Raw genomic sequence first — 23,728 nt, 5'->3', positions numbered from 1 at the left:
AAAATACTAATCATAAAAACTGTACCAGTCTTTGTATAATACTGTCAATATGTAAATACCCTTGTTTAGAATTGACTTGTGTTACATTTTAGGGAAAAAAATATAACTTTAACATTGTGATTAAGTGACCCCAAGGTCACATTTTGGTAAGTTAGTTGTTGGTCCATATTCCTGACATGTTGGTGCTTCTTCTTCCATATCTTGAAAAAAAACTCTAATAGACTTTTTTTTTTTAACTGGACCTTTACATGCAAAATGCCCTATTTCTGCCCACAAATACGTAAAACTGTATATAGTTTCTTTTAAGGTTTTGGATATTCATAAAGCATTATTTTTATTCTTATAGACACAAAATGATTTCATGGTTATCTGCAATGTTGCAAAAATCCTAGAGCTAGTTGTACCACTGATGGAGCATCCAAGTGAAACTTTTCTTGCCACTATTGAAGAAGATCTGATGAAGCTCATCATCAAATATGGCATGACTGTAAGCACTCAATTTACCATTTCTTTATTCATTAGTGTGAAGTTATAATGTATTTTATTAATATTATTTTAAAGCAAATATTTGTAAAAGCTAAGTTTTAAAATAGTATATTTTTAACTTTTATCTAAACAAATATTTTCTATATCTTTTAGGTAGTGCAACATTGTGTCAGCTGTCTTGGGGCTGTTGTAAATAAAGTGACACAAAATTTTAAATTTGTGTGGGCTTGTTTCAATAGATACTATGGTAAGTTCAGTACCAGGGTTTTAAAATTATTCTGCTAGGTCCTGTCAGCTCATTTTAAACGCATTTGATAAAAGGCTAGAATCAAGGAAACTATGAGGTGTGATTATCCACTGTAGTCCTCTCAGAAACAATATTGTCTAGTGTCTTTTGTATTCCCTTAAGAACCCACTGTGATTACTTCAGAAATTTATCTCCTGATAAGTAAAGGTTGGTATATTTTTTGCGCACTGTGAAAAGTAAAATTTAAATTTTCTTACATTAATTAGTTTAGACTCTAAATAAAGAGCGCCCTCATAATTCTAGACATATTTAATATTTAGAACCATTAGTAAAAATTAATTGGCCGGGCACAGTGGCTCACGCCTGTAATTCCAGCACTTTGGGAGGCCAAGGCGGATGGATCACCTGAGGTCGGGAGTTCGAGATCAGCCTGGCCAACATGGTGAAACCCCGTCTCTCTACTAAAAATACAAAAATGTCCCAGGCATGGTGGCACACAACTGTAATCCCAGCTACTTGGGGAGCTGAGGCAGGAGAATCACTTGAACCCGGGAGGCGGAGGTTGCAGTGAGCCAGGATCACATCACTGCACTCCAGCCTGGGTGACAGAGTGAGACTCCATTTCAAAAAAAAAAAATTGTAATTCATTAGTAGTAATTACTTGAACTGAGTGATTCAAAGATAAATATTATAATTATTACTTATCTTTATTAGGTGCCATTTCAAAATTGAAAAGTCAACACCAAGAGGACCCAAATAACACTTCACTTCTAACAAACAAACCAGCACTTCTTAGATCCCTTTTCACTGTTGGAGCACTATGTCGGCATTTTGATTTTGATCTGGAAGATTTTAAAGGCAACAGCAAGGTAAAGATAGTAATACTTAAAATGCTATAAAACATAGAACTATATGGCACTGTGATCTGAGAATAACAGTAATGATCCAGGATGAAGGCAATATTAGTCTGGTTTAATGAAAATTCTGAAAACAGTGCTACTCAAAGCATGGTCCTCAGACTGACTGCTAATCCATGAACTTTTTGTTACTGATGTGTAACCACATAATGAAATTTCTCTGACAAGTTATATCAGCTTTGTAACAGTAGGCACACTGTTGACATCAACAGCTAATTTTTTTTAAAAATTTTTTTCAATGAAGGGAACAACACACTGATTTACATTCCGAAACAAGCTTCTTTGTCACACACTGATACTTTGAATGCCACTGTTCTAAAATAAATGGAATTGGTTACTTATTTTTTTAATAAAGTTCACATACAGAAATTCTCATTGTCTTTAGGTATTTTTTTCCTTTATAGTTGAAAATTAATCTAAGTTACTCTTCATGAATACTTTAATGTGTTTTCCTCCCCTTAGGTTAACATAAAAGATAAAGTACTTGAACTATTGATGTATTTTACAAAACATTCAGATGAAGAAGTACAAACAAAAGCTATCATTGGTCTAGGTAAGTCTAAATTTCTTTATAAATTGTAGCTATTTGAGAGGGATAGAGCACCTTTTTAAATATTGTGAATCCAAATTGTTGATTTATTTTAATATGTTTCTATTAGCAGTAGGATTTGGTGTATAGAATGTAGATCTGGGGATTAAAACAACTGGATCTTTCTTGTTATGGCCATTGACTTCCTGGGTGAACTTGAGCAAGCCATTTGTCTTTTCATCAGTTTCTTCATTAGTAAAATAGAGATAACAATACTTTCTTCTACCCCTCCTCCGTAGGGTATCTGAAGAACATTCATTAAAGCCCTTTGATAAAGAAAAATAATGTAGAAGAATTCTGTACTCTTTGCATTTTTGTAATTGTTCTTTTTCATTGCAAGGCTTTGTCACTACAGGAAGCTGCCACATCTAGTTAAAACAGTGATCAGTCTACACTGACTTATTTATATAAAAGCAAATAGTTAGCAACCCAGAAGGAACAATTTGGATATATACCTGTTTTATATTATTTTTCCAGGAAGCACTGAATGTAATAAAAACATATTTTGCAATTGTTAGGCAGGTCCGTGTGGCTTATATCTAGGAAGGAATTAGAATATGAGGAAATAGGCCGGGCGCGGTGGCTCAAGCCTGTAATCCCAGCACTTTGGGAGGCCGAGACGGGCGGATCACGAGGTCAGGAGATCGAGACCATCCTGGCTAACACGGTGAAACCCCGTCTCTACTAAAAAAAATACAAAAAAAACTAGCCGGGCGAGGTGGCGGGCGCCTGTAGTCCCAGTTACTCGGGAGGCTGAGGCAGGAGAATGGCGTAAACCCGGGAGGCAGAGCTTGCAGTGAGCTGAGATCCGGCCACTGCACTCCAGCCCTGGCGACAGAGCGAGACTCCGTCTTAAAAAAAAAAAAAAAAAAAAAAAAAAGAATATGAGGAAATAGGAAGCGAATGGCATTAAAGTACCTGAATTGAATGCACTTCAAAAAAATACAAGAACAGTCTGTCCAGGTTTTTGGTTTTTGTTGTTGTTTTTTTTTTGTACGGATACAGTTGGCCTTCCATATCCATGGGTTTCACATCTGTGGATTTAACCAAGAATCAAAAATACTGAGAAAAAAAAATTACACCTGTACTAAATATGTACAGATTTTTTTGTCATTATTCTCTAAACAGTACAACAGCAATTTACATAGCATTTACATTGTGTTAGATATAAATAATCTAGAGATGATTTAAAGTATACGGGAGGATGTGAATAGGTTATATGGAAATGCTACCCCTTTTTATATCAGAGACTTGAGAAACCACGGATTTTGGTATCCCTGGGAGGTTCTGGAGCCAATCCCCCATGGATACCGAGCAACAACTATACACGTAAAGCTACCCAATGAGATTAATAACTTATTTGGAAATTTTATTTTGGTATTATGATTAAGGTTCATACTTTAATATGTATGAGTAGTTATTTATATTAGTCTTTTGAACAAAAATGAGTAAGAAAAGATTCTAAGTTACCTATTAAATCATGTTTATGATATCTGTAAATAAATTGAAACCTTATCATTTTATTCTTCCTCTATCCCTTTTTGAAAATTACTTGTAGCACATAGAGTAAAAATTCAGACATCATTTACTAAGGAGTTAAATTGGTACAATATTAACTTCAAGCCAGTGTGTACCTTTAAATATTCAGTCTGGACTTAATTTATATGGAGTGGCAAAACTAATAGTGTTACAAGTATTTCAGAGTACGAAAAGATGAAGTTTTAACTTAAGCAGCGCTATTCAGAAAATATTGCCTCTAGACCAGTTAATAAAAGACGTCTTGCCTGGGCCATAGTTATCCTGAGTGACCTTGGGCTAGTTATCTGATCACTCTATGCTTTGAGTTTAGTTTGTGTTTGTTATCAATAATACTTGCTGTCATGAGAGATCTTCATTTTTTCCTCAAATAAACATTATAAACATGGATGATATATTGCTTCTTATTATATTACCCCGTGGTTATAGGATTCAGCATTGTAGCCTTATTATAATGCCATATGAGAAAGAAGTGGAAGATATTTTTCGCTCTGGTTTATTATATTGTTTCATCAAATGAATATATTTTAATTTTTTTTAAAAAATAATGTCAATGTAGTACCTTCTACTGGGGATCTGAAAAATGTTTGCAGACATTACTTCTTAAATCCTGAAAACATCCCTGTGAGGTAGGTGGGTGGTAAATATTATTATCCCCATTTTACAGATGGAGAATTGAGGCACAGAGAGATTATGTGACTCACCCAAGGTCACACTACAAGTCAGTGGTGGAGCCAGGAATAGAACCCAAGACTCCTGACTCCTAATCCACTCCCCTAGCCACTAGGCCCTGCTCCCTCCTCAAGGTTTCCTCTTGTGTGAAATTCTCCTTTGAAATGCAATTTCTTGTTTTTAATTCATGGGGAAAGAAGTACCTGCTCTAATGCTTCTCTAGGTAAGGCCACCAGCATATTCTTCCAGTCATTTTAAGTTTTAACTTTTTGAAATAAGGAGCCATTTATATAATTTATTAACATATTTATTAAATTTTATTTAATTTTAATATGAATATATGATGAGATTTTCCCCTCTCCCATAGGATTTGCCTTTATTCAGCATCCAAGTCTAATGTTCGAGCAAGAAGTAAAGAATCTATATAATAATATTTTATCTGATAAGAACTCCTCAGTCAATTTAAAAATACAAGTGTTAAAAAACCTTCAGACCTACCTACAAGAAGAAGATACACGTATGCAGCAGGCAGATAGAGACTGTAAGTGAAAATATATTTTTAAATTTCATAGCTATGGTTATGTTATAATGGCTTTATCTCCTTTGATCTAAATATCTAAATTTCCTGATTTATTAGACGAAGAAACTCAGTTAAATAGCAGTCCTTATGCTGAGGTCTATAACTAGGCTTTAGCATATTCTTAAATTCTCTAAAATAGTTTTAAAATTGTGTATGTGTGTAAACATTAACATTTTGAGGGAGGAGAGAGATTATAGTTCTCATTGGGTTCTCAAAGGGGCCTGTGACACAGATGCAGACACACACACACACACACACACACACACACACACACAAAGAACCATTGAGCTAGAACACTAGCTATAAGGTTTTGTGATTTTGCTTATGGCCTAATTTTGAAATATTTAGTAAAGTTAGTATAAGTGCTCTTAATATGTGTTTATCCTTTGCTTTCTTTTGTAGGGAAGAAAGTTGCAAAACAGGAAGACTTAAAAGAAATGGGTGATGTTTCCTCAGGGATGAGTAGTTCCATCATGCAGCTTTATCTCAAACAGGTGCTTGAGGCATTTTTTCACACCCAGTCAAGTGTACGCCACTTTGCCCTAAATGTCATTGCATTGACTCTAAATCAAGGTCTTATTCATCCAGTTCAGGTAAGCATGTTTTATGGCAGCAGCAACTTACTAAAAGAGCCAGATTAGTTGTCATTTGATACATTGTGATTATAGAGAATAAGTAGTTCTTTGTTCCTCCTACTCTCTTTTGTACTAAACTCTTAAGAATCTAGAAGTTTTAGATAATCTCTTGGGTTATGATTACTGCAAAATACCCATATATTCATAATATTGTCTCTATTATAAACCAACTTGTAATTTCTATTGACAGAACATATACTCAAATTATTTTTCTAAGTAGGGATGATATATTTGTTTTAATTCATACTTACTTTTGTCCCTAAGATCCAACAATCTATGTGAAGTGAGTTCACTGGGTTTAAAAGTATAATCTATTCAACAGGATGAGTCTTAGTTCACAGAAAAGTAAATTATATAATCCCAATTCCTTCATCTTTAAGTTGGGGATGGCACCAACTACCTGACACCTCATAGCATTGATATGAGGACAAAATGATGTGATAAAAGACATTAGTATTACTGAAGATTGGCAGCCAATGCTGATGTAGTAGTATATACCATCTGATGGTCAAGAGAGCGCCATAGGCTACAAAAGTGTATGTATTAAATAAGCAGAGTCTATACCCTTCAAGATTTTATTTTGGGTATTTTCATGTAACTTTTGAAAATATGATATATTTAAACATACTGTGGTCGTCCCTATGTCCTGAAACAAAACATGTTAACAAATGTTTATCCTGTTCTTCATGACTCCAGGCTATTATCATAAAGAATCATACATTATAATGTAATAGTAGTACATTGAGACTGTGACCTTTTTGAACTACCGAGGGCTCTTTGTTGGGTGCTTTTTATTATATATGCTTTTTAAACTTTTTTTTTAAATTTCACACAAAGGAGTCAGGTGCAGTGTCTCCCACGTGTAATCCCAGCACTTTGGGAGGCGGAGGTGGGCGGATCACTTGGGTCAGGAGTTCAAAACCAGCATAGCCAACATGGCAAAACCCTGTCTCTACTAAAAACACAAAAATTAGCCAGGTGTGGTTGCACATGCCTATAGTCCCAGCTACATGGGAGGCTGAGGCAGGAAAATTTCTTGAACCCAGGAAGCAGAGGTTGCAGTGAGCCAAGACCGTGCCATTGCACTCCAGCCTGGCCAACAGAGGGAGACTCTTATCTCCAAAAAAAAAAACAAAATTCACACAAAGAAATTACAAAAGTGATACAATGAATTCCTTTATACTCTTCACCTATATTCACCATTTGTTGACATTTTGCCACAATTGCTTTATCTCTCTTCCTTTTATACATCTGCTTTTTTCTGAATCATTTGGTAGGAAGTTTCAGATAATTATGATAATTTACCACTAAACACTTCAGCATATATTTTCTAAGAACAAGGACATTCTCCTACAAAACCATAATATAATCATTAAATTTAGGAAGTTTAACATTGGTATAATATTATCTAATATATAGTCCATTTGCAGATTCTGCTAGTTAACCAAGGGCGTTCTCTATACCCTTTTTTCCTTTTTTTTCTTTTTTTTTGGCTGGAGTGCAGTGACGCAGTCTTGGCTCACTGCAGTCTCTGCCTCCTGGACTCAAGCAGTCTTCCCACCTCAGCCTCCCAAGTAGCTGAGACTACAGGTGTGTGCCACCACCTGGCTAATTTTTGCATTTTTGTAGAGATGGGGTTTTACCACGTTGGCCAGGCTGGTCTCAAACTTCTGAGCTCAAGTCATCTGCCTGCCTCAGCGTCGCAAAGTGCTGGGATTACAGGCATGAGCCACCGCACCCACCTTACAGCCTTTTTTCTTTCCTGATTCAAGATTTAACATGATCATTTCTTTCATTTAGTGCCATGTCTGTATTTTAAAGTTATAAGTTTGTTGTTTTTCTGGCCTTCACATTGCTTTTTGATTCGAATCGACTCACTTAACATAGTAGTACTATTTTTTGACTCAAAAAGTACAGTGAATATGACTGTTACCAACTATCTGACCCTCAAAGCCACATCTGAAATCACTTTGAAAAACAATTATATTTTCCTAGCTTTGAGTATGGAAAGCGAATTACTGTTTGCCCTATATTGTCTTTACAAGGCAAATCTAATCAAGCTTTAAAAACTACTAGATTATACATTTGTAGTCTATATCATAATCTTAAATAGATATTCTTAGTGTGGGAATGCTTTATGTTTAAAGAACCTTAAATTTACAATGAAATTGTTTAAATTTTACCACATCAGTATTTTTGCTGGTGCTCCAGTGCTTTCTGGATTTAAGCTGAATCTCAAAGATTTGTCACTTTAAAAAGAACACTAAAATATAGCCTTTATAGGAAAGCCTATAAGGTTAAATTCATATATCTCAGATATACAGAAAGTTTTGACATATGTCTAAATAGAGAGTTTTTACTACCGTGATATCTCATAATTTTTTTTAATTTCCAGTGTGTGCCATATTTAATTGCTATGGGCACAGACCCAGAACCTGCTATGCGGAACAAGGCTGATCAGCAACTTGTGGAAATAGACAAAAAATATGCTGGATTCATTCATGTATGTATTTTAACATTTTATAACCTAAATTGAAGCATTTTTCTTGAGTAAAGCATGTCTTTGATAAATACCCTGCCCACATTCATAATTGGGATAAAATGTCTTACTTAGTACCTATCTTCTAAACATGCAACTAAGTTAGTCTCCCAAGGTGTTTATTCTGGTTTAAAGTTAAGATTGGGCTAGAGGTGACAGTACCAAGCACACCAGACTAAAAATCCGGAAACCTGGATTTTATATCCTACTGTGTGAACTTGGCTGCAATGACTCTCCTGGGCCTCATTTTTTTTTCTTCTTTGAAATGAGGGAATTGTAAGAGATAATCTCTGATGTTCCTTCTAGCACTTCATTCCGTGATTCGTATTATTTTAATTAAGAAAACCAAATAATGAAGCTAGCCTCAGAATGTAATGCTCTAAGTATATTTTTAAGTTGTGTCTTTAATTTCCTTGACAAAAATGAGACTTGTACTGATTTCAGATGAAAGCAGTGGCTGGTATGAAGATGTCTTACCAGGTACAACAGGCAATCAACACATGCCTAAAAGATCCTGTAAGGGGTTTCAGACAAGACGAGTCCTCTAGCGCTTTGTGTTCACACCTTTACTCCATGATCCGTGGAAACCGCCAACACAGACGAGCCTTTCTTATTTCTTTACTCAACCTCTTTGATGACACAGCAGTAAGCACAAAAACTTATTATTTTAAGAAAATAAATGCTCTAGAAATTTTATGGATAAAGTAGTCACCATTTTAAAATATTACCATTTTATTAGTATATGATAGTAACTTCATTGAATGTTTACTTAATCTTCTAAGTTATTTACAAAGTACACAGTCAGAATTGAAGGGGAAATTTTGTATAAGAATAAGTGTAATGAGGAATAATGTATAACTTTGCCTCCATACTGAATATCCTATAAACTTTGATAACAGTTTCTGTAAGCATATCTTTAAGCACCATCACTAAACTAATCACGTTGGGAATCGATTACCTCAAATATTGTTAGAGAATAACTGTTACAGGTTTTTGGTTGTTGAGATTCCTAATTGTTCAACTTGACTTTCCTTAATGAAGGGAAGTCAGTTTTGTGTATAGTAGTCCACTTTTATGTATAGTAGTCTTCCCTTATCCTTAAAGATACATTTCATGACCCCCAGTGGATGCATGAAACCATGGATAGTACTAAATCTTATATATACAGTCATGCATCACTTAATGACAAGGATACATTTGGAGAAATGCCTAGTTAGGCAATTTCTTTGTGGGGTGAACATCTTACTTACACAAACCTAGATGTTGTAGCCTACCTAAGCTATATTGTTCCTAGGCTACACTGTACAGCATGTTACTTTACTGAATACTGTAGATAACTAACACAATCGTAAGTATTCGTGTGTATAAACATATCTAAACATAGAAAAGGTACAGTAAAAATATGATAGGGTAATCTTATGGGACCATCATTATATATATGGTTTGTCATTGACTGAAACATGGTTATGTGGCACATGACACTACTAGTTTTTCCAGTACATACAAACATATGTTAAAGTTTTAATTTCTAAATTAGTCACAGTAAGAGATTAACAATGATAATAAAAATAGAGCAATTATAACAGTATACTGTAATAAAAGTTATGTGAATGGGATCTTGCTTTTCTCTCTCTCTCAGAATACCTTGTTGTAGTTTACTCACCTATTTTTGGACTATGATTGACCAAGGGTAACTGAAACTATGGAAAGCAAAACAACAATAAGGGGGGATTACCACAATTACAATTTTGACACTTCTGGCTGTTGCACTAGTTGCATTGGCCAGGACCATAGGCCAAGAAAACTGAATATTCTTTTAAGTTTACCTTTTAATTTATTTATTTTACACAATATTTATTCAGTGTCTGCTGTGTACCAGCCATTGTGCTAAGAAGTTTAACGAGCATAAAATAGTAAAGACAGATATGGTTTCTGCCCACACAGAGCGCACGAGTCCATGTGTATAGCAACTTTTAAAAGAACAAAAGAGGCCAGGCATAGTGACTCACGCCTGTAATCCCAGCACTTTGGGAGGCCAAGGCAGGTGGATGACAAGGTCAGGAGTTCGAGACCAGCCTGACCAACATGGTGAAACCCTGTCTCTACTAAAAATATGAAAATCAACTGGGCGTGATGGCACGCGCCTATAATCCCAGCTACTCAGGAGGCTGAGGCAGAAGAATTGCTTGAACCTGAGAGGCAGAGGTTGCAGTGAGCCAAGATCACACCTCTCTGCATTCCAGCCTGGCCGACAGAGCGAGACTCCGTCTCAAAAAAAAAAAAACAAAAAAAAGCAAAAGAAAAGAACAAAAGAAATACTTTAATTACTTGTTAGCCTGACAGCAGATTTTTGCAATAAAGCAAAATTATAATTACCATAGTGTAGATATCTTACTAGACCTCTTCTTTTTAAGTACTATGTGAAATTTATCATCAACATTATCATATCATTATCAGTATTAAGTTTGCATTGTGTATAGGACACTATACTAGGAGTGCCAGATGACATAACGTAGTGCTTTTGCCCTGAAAGGATTTTCCCTCCAGTTGTGGGGATAGGACACAAAATTCATAGTGATTATGGTTAGTATATCCTGAGTGCCCTGATGGTTTGTATTGATAATATTGTTCCAGTCCTTGTTTCTCTCCAAAAGAACATTCCTATGTGGTGTCACTGCCTGCTTTATGTCATTGACTAGATGTTCTGTCATCTCGGCATTTGAAATGCTAAACTGGAAACCCAGCTCTCACAATGCAATGCTTTCTTCTAACTGCCTCCAACAAAGAATGTCAGAGAAAGAACAAATGCCTGAAGGCCCAGAGAGATAGAATGAGAGGGATCTGCTATATAAACCGGGGAAGGAAGATGTTCCAGTCGGGGCCAAAAATGTAAAAGATAAGAATGTGTGGTAAATAATGAATAGTTTGTTATTTGGGGCAGAAAGGTCATAATGAGGAATAGTATATAGAGGATCCTGTAGATGGCAAAAAAAAAAAAAACTGGAAGTGTGCAAATAAAATAATGAGGACAACTGCCAAGGAGCAGTTTAGGAAGATGAATTTTTTTAGCATTGTGGTCACACTGGAGGTAATAAGAAATTAGCCTATTATGACAACAGTAGGGGAGAAAAAGAATGGATAGTAGAGGTCGGGTACGGTGGCTCACGCCTGTAATCCCAACATTTTGGGAGGCCAAGGCGGGCGGATCACCTGAGGTCAGGAGTTTGAAAACAGCCTGGCCAACATGGCAAAACCCCGTCACTACTAAAAGTACAAAAAAAATTAGCCAAGTGTGATGGCATGCACCTGTAGTCCCAGCTACTTGGAAGCCAGGGCATGAGAATCACTTGAACCTGGGGGGCAGAGAGTGGCAGTGACCTGAGATCACACCACTGCACTCCAGCCTGGGCAACAGAACGAGACTCCATCTCAATTTAAAAAAAAAAAAAGAATGGATAGTAGAAAAGAAATTTGAGGAAAGAATTAAATGAGACTGTGTGAAAAGAATAGTAAGTTGACAACTGGAGTATTTTTATCTTGAGCACCTGAAAGAATAGGATTGTTGCCAAAGTCAGATGCAAAGGAGTTGGCTTGAGTAGTACATAAAAAGGGAGTAGTCAAAGAGCTAGGAAGAGAAAACTTAGGAAGATTTCGTGAAGGAAAGTGTGGATGATAGTCAGATGCTACTGTGAAGGCAAGGAGAGTAGAAGTGAAAAATAGAGTAGATTGGTGAACTTCATGGACAAAAACAGTCAAGCAGTGAGGGACAAAAGCAGATTGTAATTGAAGAGGGAGGGCCAGGTGAGATGACTCATGCTTGTAATCCCAGCACCCAAGCCAGATGATTGCTTGAGCCCAGGAGTTCCATACCAGCCTGGGCAACATAGTGAGACCCTGTCTCTACAAAAATTAAAAAATAAAAACTTAGCCAGGCCTGGTGGCATGCACCTATACTCCTAGCTACCTAGTTACTCGAGAGACCTAGGCAAAGCGATTGCTTGAGCCCAGAAGTTCAAGATGGCAGTGACCAATATCATGTCTCCTTTGAAAAAAAATAGTGGAGAAGACATGGGAGGAGCAGTCTAAACTATTCTTTGAAGAACTTTGAAAGGAAAGAGAAATACAGGGCTTTTATGGATGTCGAAGAAAATATTTATATAAATATAAATATATAAAAATAAAATATATATGAGTTTTGAAAGTATATATATATAAATTATAGTGTTAAACTGATAGATGAGGTAGGGTTTTATGTCTACATTTTTTCGTCTGTAACATGGGTGTGGATACATACCGTAAAGTAAAAATAGAGAGTGATACTCTTACGAATATTAATAGCAAGATTATTCCATCTGTGCTATGGGATCTTGTTGCTGCTGCTGCTGTTGGGTTTTATGTTGTTTCCATGGCAGGGGAGGGTAGATGGTAGGAGGAAGTGTTTTGTAGTTGTGAGCTTTTTTTTTCCTTGAGCTATAAATATTTAAAAGAAATTTGAATATTAATATGCCCTTCTGTTTATGATCATGAAATGCTTGAATTCTCTATTACTTCTTTTTAAAGCAAGCAAACAGCAATAATCCTCTTAAATTTTGCCTGCCTCAGAGTATTTATAGTGTAAAACTGATAGCATTGTCAAAACAACTCTGACATTCTGAATTATATATACACAGGAAACTGATAAATGTTTATGAGTACGTGGATTTGGGTTTTTTCTTTTAACCTATGTATTAGTACTATAATTAGTAGTTATTTTGAGGGCAGAATAGTAACTGTGTGTAACTGATCTCCATATAGGTTAAACTTTTAGTAGCACAATGATATAATTAGAACTTTCATGTATACTTTCTGATATGGTATGGATTTATCATAAAGATTCCATATACTCTGTAAGAAAACCTCAAGGAATTTCACATGGATACAATAAAAAATTTCACCTCTTCTCTTGAGATAGCATAGTGTAAGTCATTATAAAATAAAAAATGGGCCTAAGATTATTTTATAAAATTCCATTTATGTTCCCCTTCTCCCTTTTCTTACACCTCTCTCCCTCTCCCTTTTTCCCCCTCTATATTTCTCTCCCTCCTGCTGTCTCTCTGTCTCTCTGTGTCTCTGCCCACTCTCCCCATGTGTGTGTCTGCTTATCTCTGTCTCTAACATTAAGTGAGGTGAAAGTGCCCTGTATTTTTTCTAAAAAAACTTTTTTGGATGGGTTTCTAGATTATCCGCTAAACATATGTACTTTTTCTTAAAATTTACAGAAAACAGACGTGACTATGCTCTTGTATATAGCAGACAATCTAGCCTGTTTTCCATACCAGACACAGGAAGAGCCGTTGTTTATAATGCATCATATAGACATTACACTCTCAGTTTCTGGTAGTAACCTACTGCAGTCATTCAAGGAGGTAAGTTACACACATTACTATTCTTAATCCATCTGTCAAAGTGCAGGCATGCTGTTTTCACTGTTTTGTTTCTCATTCTTTTTATTCTCTTCACGAGTATATAAAATCTTTCTTAGTGAACTTAGTGAAATCTGGGCAGTACTTGACTTGGGAGAGGATGTACGTTGCCACTTTACTTCTATTTAGAAACATCTAAAAATACATATATGGATTGTTCTGTTGATAAGCCATCGCATTTATTTCTCTCACTTTAAGCACTGACCTTAAGTGTTTTATGTCCATTCATACATTCATTTAAGCCCCATTTTAAAACATTATTCTGTAAATCTTGTAATGCTGTAATCACATTACACATGAAAATATATAGCTTATTTACACTTATACCAAAAATTTATGACACCATTGACTTTCTTATCGCTCAACTACAGCACTGTAATAGAGTTGGCATATGTGTGCCCAAAATCTTTACTAAATTTCTTGTTGAACCTTCCATCATTTCTGTCATGACTTTTAGGAGGAATGTCATTTATTTAATTATAAAAGTACCTGGTGTAGCACTAGGCACATAGTAAGCACTCAGTAAATTCTTTACAAACTAAATATTCTCATGTATCTAATGATCCAAGTAGATCTCATTTGATAAAATTGTATTGCTCAAAACTCAGCCTTGTCAGACTAGTAAATCAGACAGAGTATTTTAGATGCCTCCCAAGGGCTGGAATTACAAAGGTGTCTAAACCCTTACTACTTGAAGTGTGGACCACACACCAGCAGCAGTGGTTTCACCTGAGAGCTTATTAAAGCTCTAGAACCTCAGGCCCCACCCAGATTTGCTGAAACAGAATCTGCATCTTCAACAAAATCCACAGATGTTAATGTGCACATTTAAGTTTGAGAAGTTAATAATTTCCCAGGAGCTTTAGCCCTCATGCTCTCTTATTTTACCTACTTACTGGTATGGCTGTCTTTGTAAATGTTTCTTCCAGTTTTGAATAAATGTTATTATAATGTGCCCCCCACGTGTGTACACCACACAACCTGCTTAAATCCAGTTGACTTTGTTTCTAAGAACTAACATTTTCATAAAGTACAAAGAAACAGGATTTAAGTCTTCAGAGAAAATTGCTTATTATCTTGCTGAAATGTTCTAGAAAAGAAGAGTTTGATAGAAGCTCGGGATGTCCAGGATTATTCTCCTCAGTTAAATTATAATTACTGCTTTTCCTCTATAATGGCTTACCTATGCACCAAATTGATACTTTTATAACTATCTTTTATTACTGTCCTTAGAAGAAAATTGTTTCCCTTTGAATGATATTTCAGAAGAATTTTTTTGAAGGAGTGGTTGTGGGGGAGGGGGGTGGATATTGTATATAATTTTATTTAGTTTTAGAAACTATCCCCTAACGTTACATACCAGTTGTTGATATAAAGTCAAGAGGTTTATAAAATACTCATTTAAGGAAGCTTTTTCAAGCTGTTGAATGGAGAATACTTATATCTACTAGTGGCATTGTGTTTTTATTGTTTATCAAACAATTTTTTCTTTCAGTCTATGGTAAAGGACAAAAGGAAAGAGAGAAAATCATCACCTAGTAAGGAAAATGAGTCAAGCGACAGTGAAGAAGAAGTTTCCAGGCCTCGGAAGTCACGGAAACGTGTAGATTCAGATTCAGATTCAGATTCAGAAGATGATATAAATTCAGTGATGAAATGTTTGCCAGAAAATTCAGCTCCTTTAATTGAATTTGCAAATGTGTCCCAGGGTATTTTATTGCTTCTAATGTTAAAACAACATTTGAAGAATCTTTGTGGATTTTCTGATAGGTAAGGTTACATAAGCAGTGAGAGAAAAAACTTCACTCTGTTCAAATAATAAATATTTGGGCTAGGCGCAGTGGCTCATGCCTGTAATCCCAGCATTTTGGGAGGCCGAGGTGGGCAGATCCCCTGAGGTCAGGAGTTCGAGACCAGCCTGACCAACATGGTGAAACCCCCATCTCTATTAAAAATGGAAAAATTAAGTGAGCGTGGTGGTGCACACCTGTGATCCCAGCTACTCGGGAGGCTGAGGCAGGAGAATCGCTTAAACCCGGGAGGCGGAGATTGCAGTGAGCTGAGATTATGCCACTGCAGTCCAGCCTGGGCAACAGAGTGAGACTCCGTCTAAAAAAATAATAATAAATATGAAATCCAGTTTTGTTTGCATGTTTAATGTTAGAAATGTTCCTTTTTATAAAGGAGTTTATTCTCTTCTGTTGCTGTATAGTATTCTGTTGTGTAATATGCCATAATTTATTATTTTATTAAAGGGTAAAAAAACATATTCCTATACTTGGTGATAATGCATTACAAATTGAAGGGCTTATTTTGTTGATTTCCTTAAAAGAATCAGGCTGACCTTAAAATAGATTACAAGTTTAAGTTTTTAAAGAACTCTGAAGTAATAGATGTAAACCAACTAAACTGAGCTCCAATAGAACTCAAATAGTCTTTAAAGTACTCTATAAAGTAAGAGAGTTATATATAAAGTAAGGTACAGTTATTATAAATACCCTGTAGTTTTACCCACCATTAGTCATTAAAGATATCTCTTTCTGCCTATACCCATGGAATTTTGGTCATTTTTTACATTCATTGAAATCCAAGATTAGGAATCACAAAGTCAAATGTTAATAGGCCACCTGGTCAGTGGCCAACTGGAAAGAGTGTGTTTCATGATGAAAGAGATGTCATTTAAGTGGACCTGTCTCAAGTTTCCATAAGCTTGTTACCAAAGGAGAGGGTGGGCATAATGTGGCCAGAGCTCCCACTTTTTCAGGAGACACCAGAAATCCAGATTTTTAAGAGGAGTATCTCTGTATTTGTTTGAAACAGGGTCTCGCTATGATGCCCAGGCTGGAATGCAGTTATGCAATCATGAACTCCTGGCTCAAGTAGTCCTCCTACTTCAGCCACCTGAGTAGCTGGGAGTACAGACGCATGCCACCACACCCAGCTAATTTTTTATACTATTTACTTGTAGAGATGATGTCTAGTTGTGTTGCCCATGGTAGTCTTGAACTCCTGGCCTCAAAGTGATCCTCCCACACTGGCCTCCCAAACTCTGAGATTATAGGCATGAGCCAGTGCTCCTGGCCTTATAAGGAATATCTTGATGTTAAATGTTGGCAACATGCAAAATAGTTTAAAACTTTGTAAAGTTAATTAAGCAATGCTAAGGAGTTGGAAAGATTTTTAAGCAGAGTTGCTAATAACCTGAAACAGGTTTATAAACATTCTGGCCACTGTATAGAGAATGGATAGGTTGGGGGTGGGGGAGCAACTAGTAGAGGTAAACCAGTTAGGTGATATTAAGTAATTGTATTGAAACTGTCCTAGGATCACAATAGTATTAAAAATAGACATGAGAAATTAATTTCATTAATATGATGCTTCCTACCTATAATTGGATTTCTCCAAGTATGTTGCTTCCATAGTTTTAAAGTTTTTGGTTTTCTTTTCCCAAAACAGTAAAATTCAGAAGTACTCTCCATCTGAATCTGCAAAAGTATATGATAAAGCGATAAACCGAAAAACAGGAGTTCATTTTCATCCAAAACAAACACTGGACTTCCTGCGGAGTGACATGGCTAATTCCAAAATCACAGAAGAGGTGAAGAGGAGTATAGTAAAACAGTATCTAGATGTGAGTAGTAAACCAAAAGTTTTTACTTCTCATAAGGGCTTTTTTGACAAGTAAACGTGGGGGGTTGGTGGGGAGATAACTATCTCCTTTACATTGAATATAAGCTTCGTGAACTATCGAGATAATTTTTCTCTATGTGGTTTTAATGAGTTATTTTAAGCTTGTCTTTCCCGTTGCACCCATGGCATTCTAATTATTTTTTCTTAGGAAACAGCAGCCCACGAATAGTTTTGTTTTAGTGAAAATGAAAGATAATAGGAAAACCCGTGTGTGTGTTTTGTAGTCGTCGCCTGGTTTCCACAGGAAATTGGTTCCAGTTCCCCCATGGATACCCAAATCCTGCGATATTCAAGGGCCTGATAAAAAGTGGCATAGTAGGCTGCGTGAGGTGGCTCACACCTGTCATTCCAACACTTTGGGAGGCCACAGCAGGTCAGAGTTTGAGACCAGCCTGGGCAACATGGCAAATCCCCATATCTACAAAAAAATACAAAAAATTAGCTGGGAGCAGTGGTGTGCACCTGTAGTCCCAGCTACTCAGGAGGCTGAGGCAAGAGAAGCACTTGAGCCTGAGAGGCAGTGGTTGTAGTGATCTGAGATTGCACCATACCAGACGGGAGTGAAACCCTGTCTCAAAAAAATTAATTTAAAAAGTATAGTATTTGCATATACGTACATCCTCCCATATACTTTAAATCATCTCTAGATTACTTATAATACCTAATACAATGTAAATGCTATGTACATAGTTGTTATACCACATTTTTTTTAAGTTGTATTATTTTTTATTGTAATGCTGTTTCTTTTGTTTTGTTTTGTTTTGTTTTGAGACAGAGTTTCATTCTTGTTGCCCAGGCTGGAGTGCAATGGCGCGATCTCGGCTCACCATAACCTCCGCCTCCCAGGTTCAAGCGAGTCTCCTGCCTCAGCCTCCCAAGTAGCTGGGATTACAGACATGCACCACCACACCTGGCTAATTTTTGTGTTTTTAGTAGAGATAGGGTTTCGCCATGTTGGCCAGGCTGGTCTCAAACTCCTGACCTCAGGTGATTCGCCGGCTTCCCAAAGTAGTGAGATTACAGGCATGAGCCACCACACCCAGCCAGTGCTGTTATTTTTGTTGTGGCATTTTCCAAATAGTTTTTGATCCACTCTGGGTTGAATCCGCAGGTGCGGAATCCGGGGATACAGAGGGCTATGTTTTTAAATCAGAAAAATACATGACTTATATGTCATAAAAGGTAAAACTGCAAGCAGTCATCCTCTTACCCTGTTTGGCCATTCTATTCCTTTCTTTTCTGACAACCAATATTATTACTTTTTCATATGTTCTTACATGAGTAATGCCAATATACATTTGCATACATTCTCACTTAACAAGTATGCAAATGTATGTATATAAAATGTGCTTTTAAAATAAAGACAGAGAATAGACTAGAGGTTACCAAGGACCAGGGAAGGAAAGAACGGGGAGTTATTGTTTAATGAAGACAGAGCTGTGGTGTCCAGTGATTTAAAAAAACAAAGAAAGAAACAGCTCTGGAAATGGATAGCAGTGATAGTTGTACAACATGCCAATGAATTATACATTTAAAATGGTTAAACTGGTAGGCTGGGCATGCTGGCTTACACCTGTAATCTTAGCACTTTGGGAGGCCTATTGTCGGAGGTTTGCTTGAGTCCAAGAAGTCCAAGCCAGCCTGAGCAACAGGGCGAGACCCTGTTTCTACAAAAAATACAAACATTAGCCAGACATGGTGGTGCACACCTGTAGTGTCAACTACTGGGGAGGCTGAGGTGGGAGGACCACCTCAGCCTGGGAGGTGTAGGCTATAGTGAGCCATGATCACGCCACTGCACTTCAGCCTGAATGACAGAGTGAGACCCTGTCTCAATTTAAAAAGGGAAAAAAATAGGTTAAGCTGGCAAATTTTATGTTATTTCTATTTTAGGACAATATAAAAAGTTGTTTAAAATGTTTTTTAAATTAGAGGACTGTCCTAAAAAATAAAATAAAGTTTTATATTTTAATCTACTTAGTTCAGATGCAGTGGCTCCCGAGCACTTTGGGAGGCTGAGGTGGGCAGATCACTCGAGGCCAGAGGTTTGACACCAGTTTGGCCAACATGGCAAAACTCCATTTCTATTTTTCTTAAAAAAAATTATAAAATCTACTTTAAAGCAAGTAGCTGAACATAGAAATAAGAATTTTGAGCTAAGAATATAATCTACACAGTGGCTTTCATATTAATTGACTTTGCAAACCTTACATACACTAAAATTTAAAAATATTTTAGTTCTCATTTAAAATTTTTCAACATTCTCTGCTTTCTCTTGTATCCTCTTAGCAGAGAGCAAAGAGGGGAGATAACTAGAAAATGTCTGTCAGTAATTGTCACCTGGTTGCTTGATGACTTGGACCAAGGGTCTGAAAACTCTGGCTGTTTTTGTATCTAACCCATTGCCTATTTTTGCAAATAAAGTTTTACTGAAAACATTCATGCCCACTCATTTATTTGTCTGTAACTGCTTTCATACTACAGTGGCAGAGTTGTGTAGTTTAAACAGACTATATGGCCTTCAAAATGAAAAATATTTACCACCTGGCTGTTTACAGAAAATGTTTACCAACCCCTAACTTAGATGATGGCTAACGTCTGTTTCACACACACCAAACTACTGCCATAGAAAACATTTAGGAATTTAACAGTCTTGCTTGAAATATTTACTTAAAATTCTGAAATAATATCTATTTTTTATAGTTCAAACTTCTTATGGAACATCTGGACCCTGATGAAGAAGAAGAAGAAGGGGAGGTGTCAGCTAGCACAAATGCTCGGAACAAAGCAATTACCTCGCTGCTTGGAGGAGGCAGCCCTAAAAATAATACAGCAGCAGAGACAGAAGATGATGAAAGTGATGGGGAGGATAGAGGAGGAGGCACTTCAGGGGTGAGGCGGAGGAGGAGTCAACGTATTTCGCAGCGTATTACGTAAAATGATTTTTATGTGCTTATATATGTCAGTCTATTAAATGTACAACCAAGTAATGTAATACTTAAAAGAGAAAACATTTTGTAGATAGAGATTCTCTACTTACCCGTTTATACATCCTTTTGTAGAAAGTTTAACATAAAAGACAATAAAAAAAACAGAAATGAGATTTATCCAGCATAAAGGGTTAATTTTTCTTTGAATTGTATTAATGTGTTATTTTTATTGTTGCTAAGTTTTATGTAGCTTTATGGTTCATATGTATATATAATTTTATATATCAATAAGAGTAAAGACACGGGTACAAATTAAGAGTTATATGGTTTTACAAGTATATGTTAACCCCTTGGCGCTGGCGGTCACGGTGCGTCTCATTGCCGGCAATGGAAGTGTGCCGGGAAATCCCAACTCCCGGCGTCAAGGGATTAAAAGCAATAAAAACAATAATTTCACTAAAATTCTTTTGTGTAACACTTGGTCTTTTTTCCCCCCTCCCAATGTTTTAGTCATTGAGAAGGTCAAAACGAAATTCAGACTCTACGGAGTTGGCAGCACAGATGAATGAAAGTGTTGACGTCATGGATGTCATCGCTATTTGCTGTCCAAAGTACAAAGATCGACCACAAATTGCAAGAGTAGTACAGAAAACCAGCAATGGCTTCAGTGTTCAGTGGATGGCAGGCTCCTACAGTGGCTCCTGGACTGAGGCTAAGCGCCGTGATGGCCGCAAACTGGTGCCTTGGGTAGACACTATTAAAGAGTCAGACATTATTTACAAAAAAATTGCTCTAACGAGTGCTAATAAGCTGACTAATAAAGTTGTTCAGACTTTACGATCCCTGTATGCCGCCAAGGATGGGACTTCCAGCTAATGAATTTGTACATGCAGCCAAATTTACAGGAATTTTTTTAAAAGGCAGAAAAACTTGAAATACCAACATTCTGGAAAAAAAAAAAAAATCAGTTTTATGAAGAGTAAGTGGAACCTGGGATGCAGGAACAAAAGAAGGAAATGTTGGGCAAACATTTTTGTGGGAGCTCCCTTCGCTGTTGTGCAGCAGAAACAGATTCTCAGTTCATTTTTACTCCCACTGTATTATAGTTTAACAAAAATTGTTTATATCTTGGAAAAAAAACTTTCTGTTTAAAAAAAATAAACAAGTGAATGTTGGAAATTAGTCTGTTAATGTTCTTAATAAAGTGTTCTTGGAGTTTAACCTAGCAGCGGATGGCTTTCTTTAGCTTAGCCCAGTTTCCAGGGAAGCGTTGTTTTTTCCAGGCTGTAAAATGGCAGAATCTCCTGGATATATAATTTATTCTGTTGAAAAAAAAAAAGCATGCAGTATCTATGACCTATCTGCAGAAGGAGTTTTTGTAAATGTAGATTTTGATGTATTAGGTCACCCTGAAAACAATACAAGAAAAGGGATCCCCAGGTAATCTGGTGGAGCGAATACTGCAATAAATTTTTTTACTTCTCTTTGTTACTTGTCTGTTTCCATTTGAATTTCTTATTGTAAAAATCTGTTTAAATCCATTTATATTATTTTACAGTCTTTTATGTAAAATTTATTATATCACTGGTTTTCAAAGCAAAACATAAAATATTGTTTATACAGTTTGTATAGGCTGACTTCTGAATAATTGGTATCTATTATTTTCATTCCCATAAGAGGGTGTAAACAATTAACTCCAGGGTTTTATTGTATCCTGCAATATTTAGTATTAACTATATATGATTTAGCACTGTGCCAAACACATTTTCAAGAGTACATTTTGATATAAAAAGAAACTATAGTTTATTCCTTGTATGCTTCAATTTCTTTCTAGTGATGTCATGATGCTGATACTTATTCTTTAAACCTCGGGTAAAAGGTAACCTGCTATTTGGAAAACCAGCATTTCTCTTAGTTAAAATGATGTCGTGTTATTTTAGAACTAGAGTTGAGATGAGTATGCCACTTCATAATTACACTCACTACATTTTTCACAAATTATTTTTTAATGCTGAAAAGAGTAATTTTACTTGTTGAGATGTTTATTCATTTTCTATTCTAAAAGCTTTATTCTAAGTCTTTTGGGAACAGTTGTCATTTACACATTACTTACTGCAGATATCTTGACTAAATCAGGAGGGAGGTGTTTAATCATTTGATGTGTATAGTTGACACTCAGGAATAGTAATGCCTAAAATTTACAGTGGAATGAGGTCTGTTTCAAGTTTAAATCTTTTAAAAAATGTTTTACTCATTTTTAAATCACTGAAAAAATTGACCTCCAGAATGCTGTTTTATGAAATTGGCAAATAAATGAAGGTATTCAATTTTTGAGGAAGAATGACATTGCCACAAAATACCTTTTTGTGACACCTATTAAACCACTATGAAAATAACTTTTCAGGATCTATTTCCTATGTGGAATTCTTTCAAATACTTTCTTCACGGAAATGTTCTCTCACTCTTCATTTTCTTCTCCTTACTGACATGTTTCTCTTTTCCTTATACTGTGAACTCTGGAACAAAACTAGATTGGATTGGTTGGTTTGTTCTTCTTGGAGTTTATGTATATCAACAAAGGATTTGAGGTCACTTCAGAAAATAATATATCGAAAAGAGTAAAATACTGGTTAGAGAAAATATAAGAATAAAATCCAGCCCAGAGAGAGTACTAAGAATATAAATTTGAGTAAAAAGCCAGTTTTGAATGCTATTTACCTGACAGCGATGCGTGCTGTCATTTAATTCTCACAAAAACTCTAGTTATATATTTTATCCTCATTTTGTAGATAAGGATAGCAGGCTTAGAAGGATTTGATAATTTAGTAATGTCATGATAGGGATTTAAATCTGGAATTGAAGTAATTGTGTCTCACTGCTCTAACTGAGCATCAGACATTAAGGGAGATCTTATTGAAGTAAACCAGTTCCTAAAGGATCCTTGTGGTATACATACTTGGGAATTCGAGTAATTTTTAGGAAGTAGGTACACAGTAGTAAGTCTTCTGTTGCCTCAGTTGGCCATAGATGGAATTCTGTGTTTGCCATTCATTAGAAATTTAGGAATTTTAGGCAAGGCGCAGTGGCTCACACCTGTAATCCCAGCACTTTGGGAGGCCGAGGAGGGCAGATCACCTGAGGTCAGGAGTTCAAGACCAGCCTGACCAACATGGAGAAACCCCATCTCTACTAAAAATACAAAATTAGCCAGGCATGGTGGCGCGTACCTGTAATCCCAGCTACTCGGGAGGCTGAGGCAGGAGAATCGCTTGAACCCGGGAGGCAGAGGTTGCGGTGAGCCGAGATCACGCCATTGCACTCCAGCCTGGGCAACGAGCGAAACTCCGTCTCAAAAAAAGAGAAAAAATATTCAGGAATTCTAGAAATCAGTTTGGGAATTTTTTGTATATTCTATGCTCCTATCAATTTTATGATATAGGATCAT

General features: G+C 36.2%; 1 protein-coding gene across 1 annotated transcript in view; it reads left to right on the top strand.

The window, feature by feature from the left end:
- Positions 1 to 21,508, top strand: part of NIPBL (NIPBL cohesin loading factor) — a 202,594-nt gene extending 181,086 nt beyond the window's left edge. Inside the window, 13 exon segments of the mRNA XM_017868906.1 lie at positions 347 to 487; positions 640 to 733; positions 1,448 to 1,602; positions 2,113 to 2,203; positions 4,815 to 4,988; positions 5,430 to 5,620; positions 8,058 to 8,165; positions 8,646 to 8,846; positions 13,460 to 13,606; positions 15,159 to 15,433; positions 17,120 to 17,294; positions 20,057 to 20,245; positions 20,794 to 21,508. Of these exon segments, the coding sequence (XP_017724395.1) occupies positions 347 to 487; positions 640 to 733; positions 1,448 to 1,602; positions 2,113 to 2,203; positions 4,815 to 4,988; positions 5,430 to 5,620; positions 8,058 to 8,165; positions 8,646 to 8,846; positions 13,460 to 13,606; positions 15,159 to 15,433; positions 17,120 to 17,294; positions 20,057 to 20,245; positions 20,794 to 21,159 (2,307 nt within the window). The 3' untranslated portion in view covers positions 21,160 to 21,508.
- Positions 21,509 to 23,728: the final 2,220 nt, after the last annotated feature.

The sequence above is a fragment of the Rhinopithecus bieti genome, unplaced genomic scaffold (genome assembly GCF_001698545.2).
Source record: "Rhinopithecus bieti isolate Rb0 unplaced genomic scaffold, ASM169854v2 scaffold_4911, whole genome shotgun sequence".
NCBI classification, from domain to species: domain Eukaryota; kingdom Metazoa; phylum Chordata; class Mammalia; order Primates; family Cercopithecidae; genus Rhinopithecus; species Rhinopithecus bieti.
Note: the sequence above shows the minus strand (reverse complement) of the source record. Positions and strands in the feature narration are given on the sequence as shown.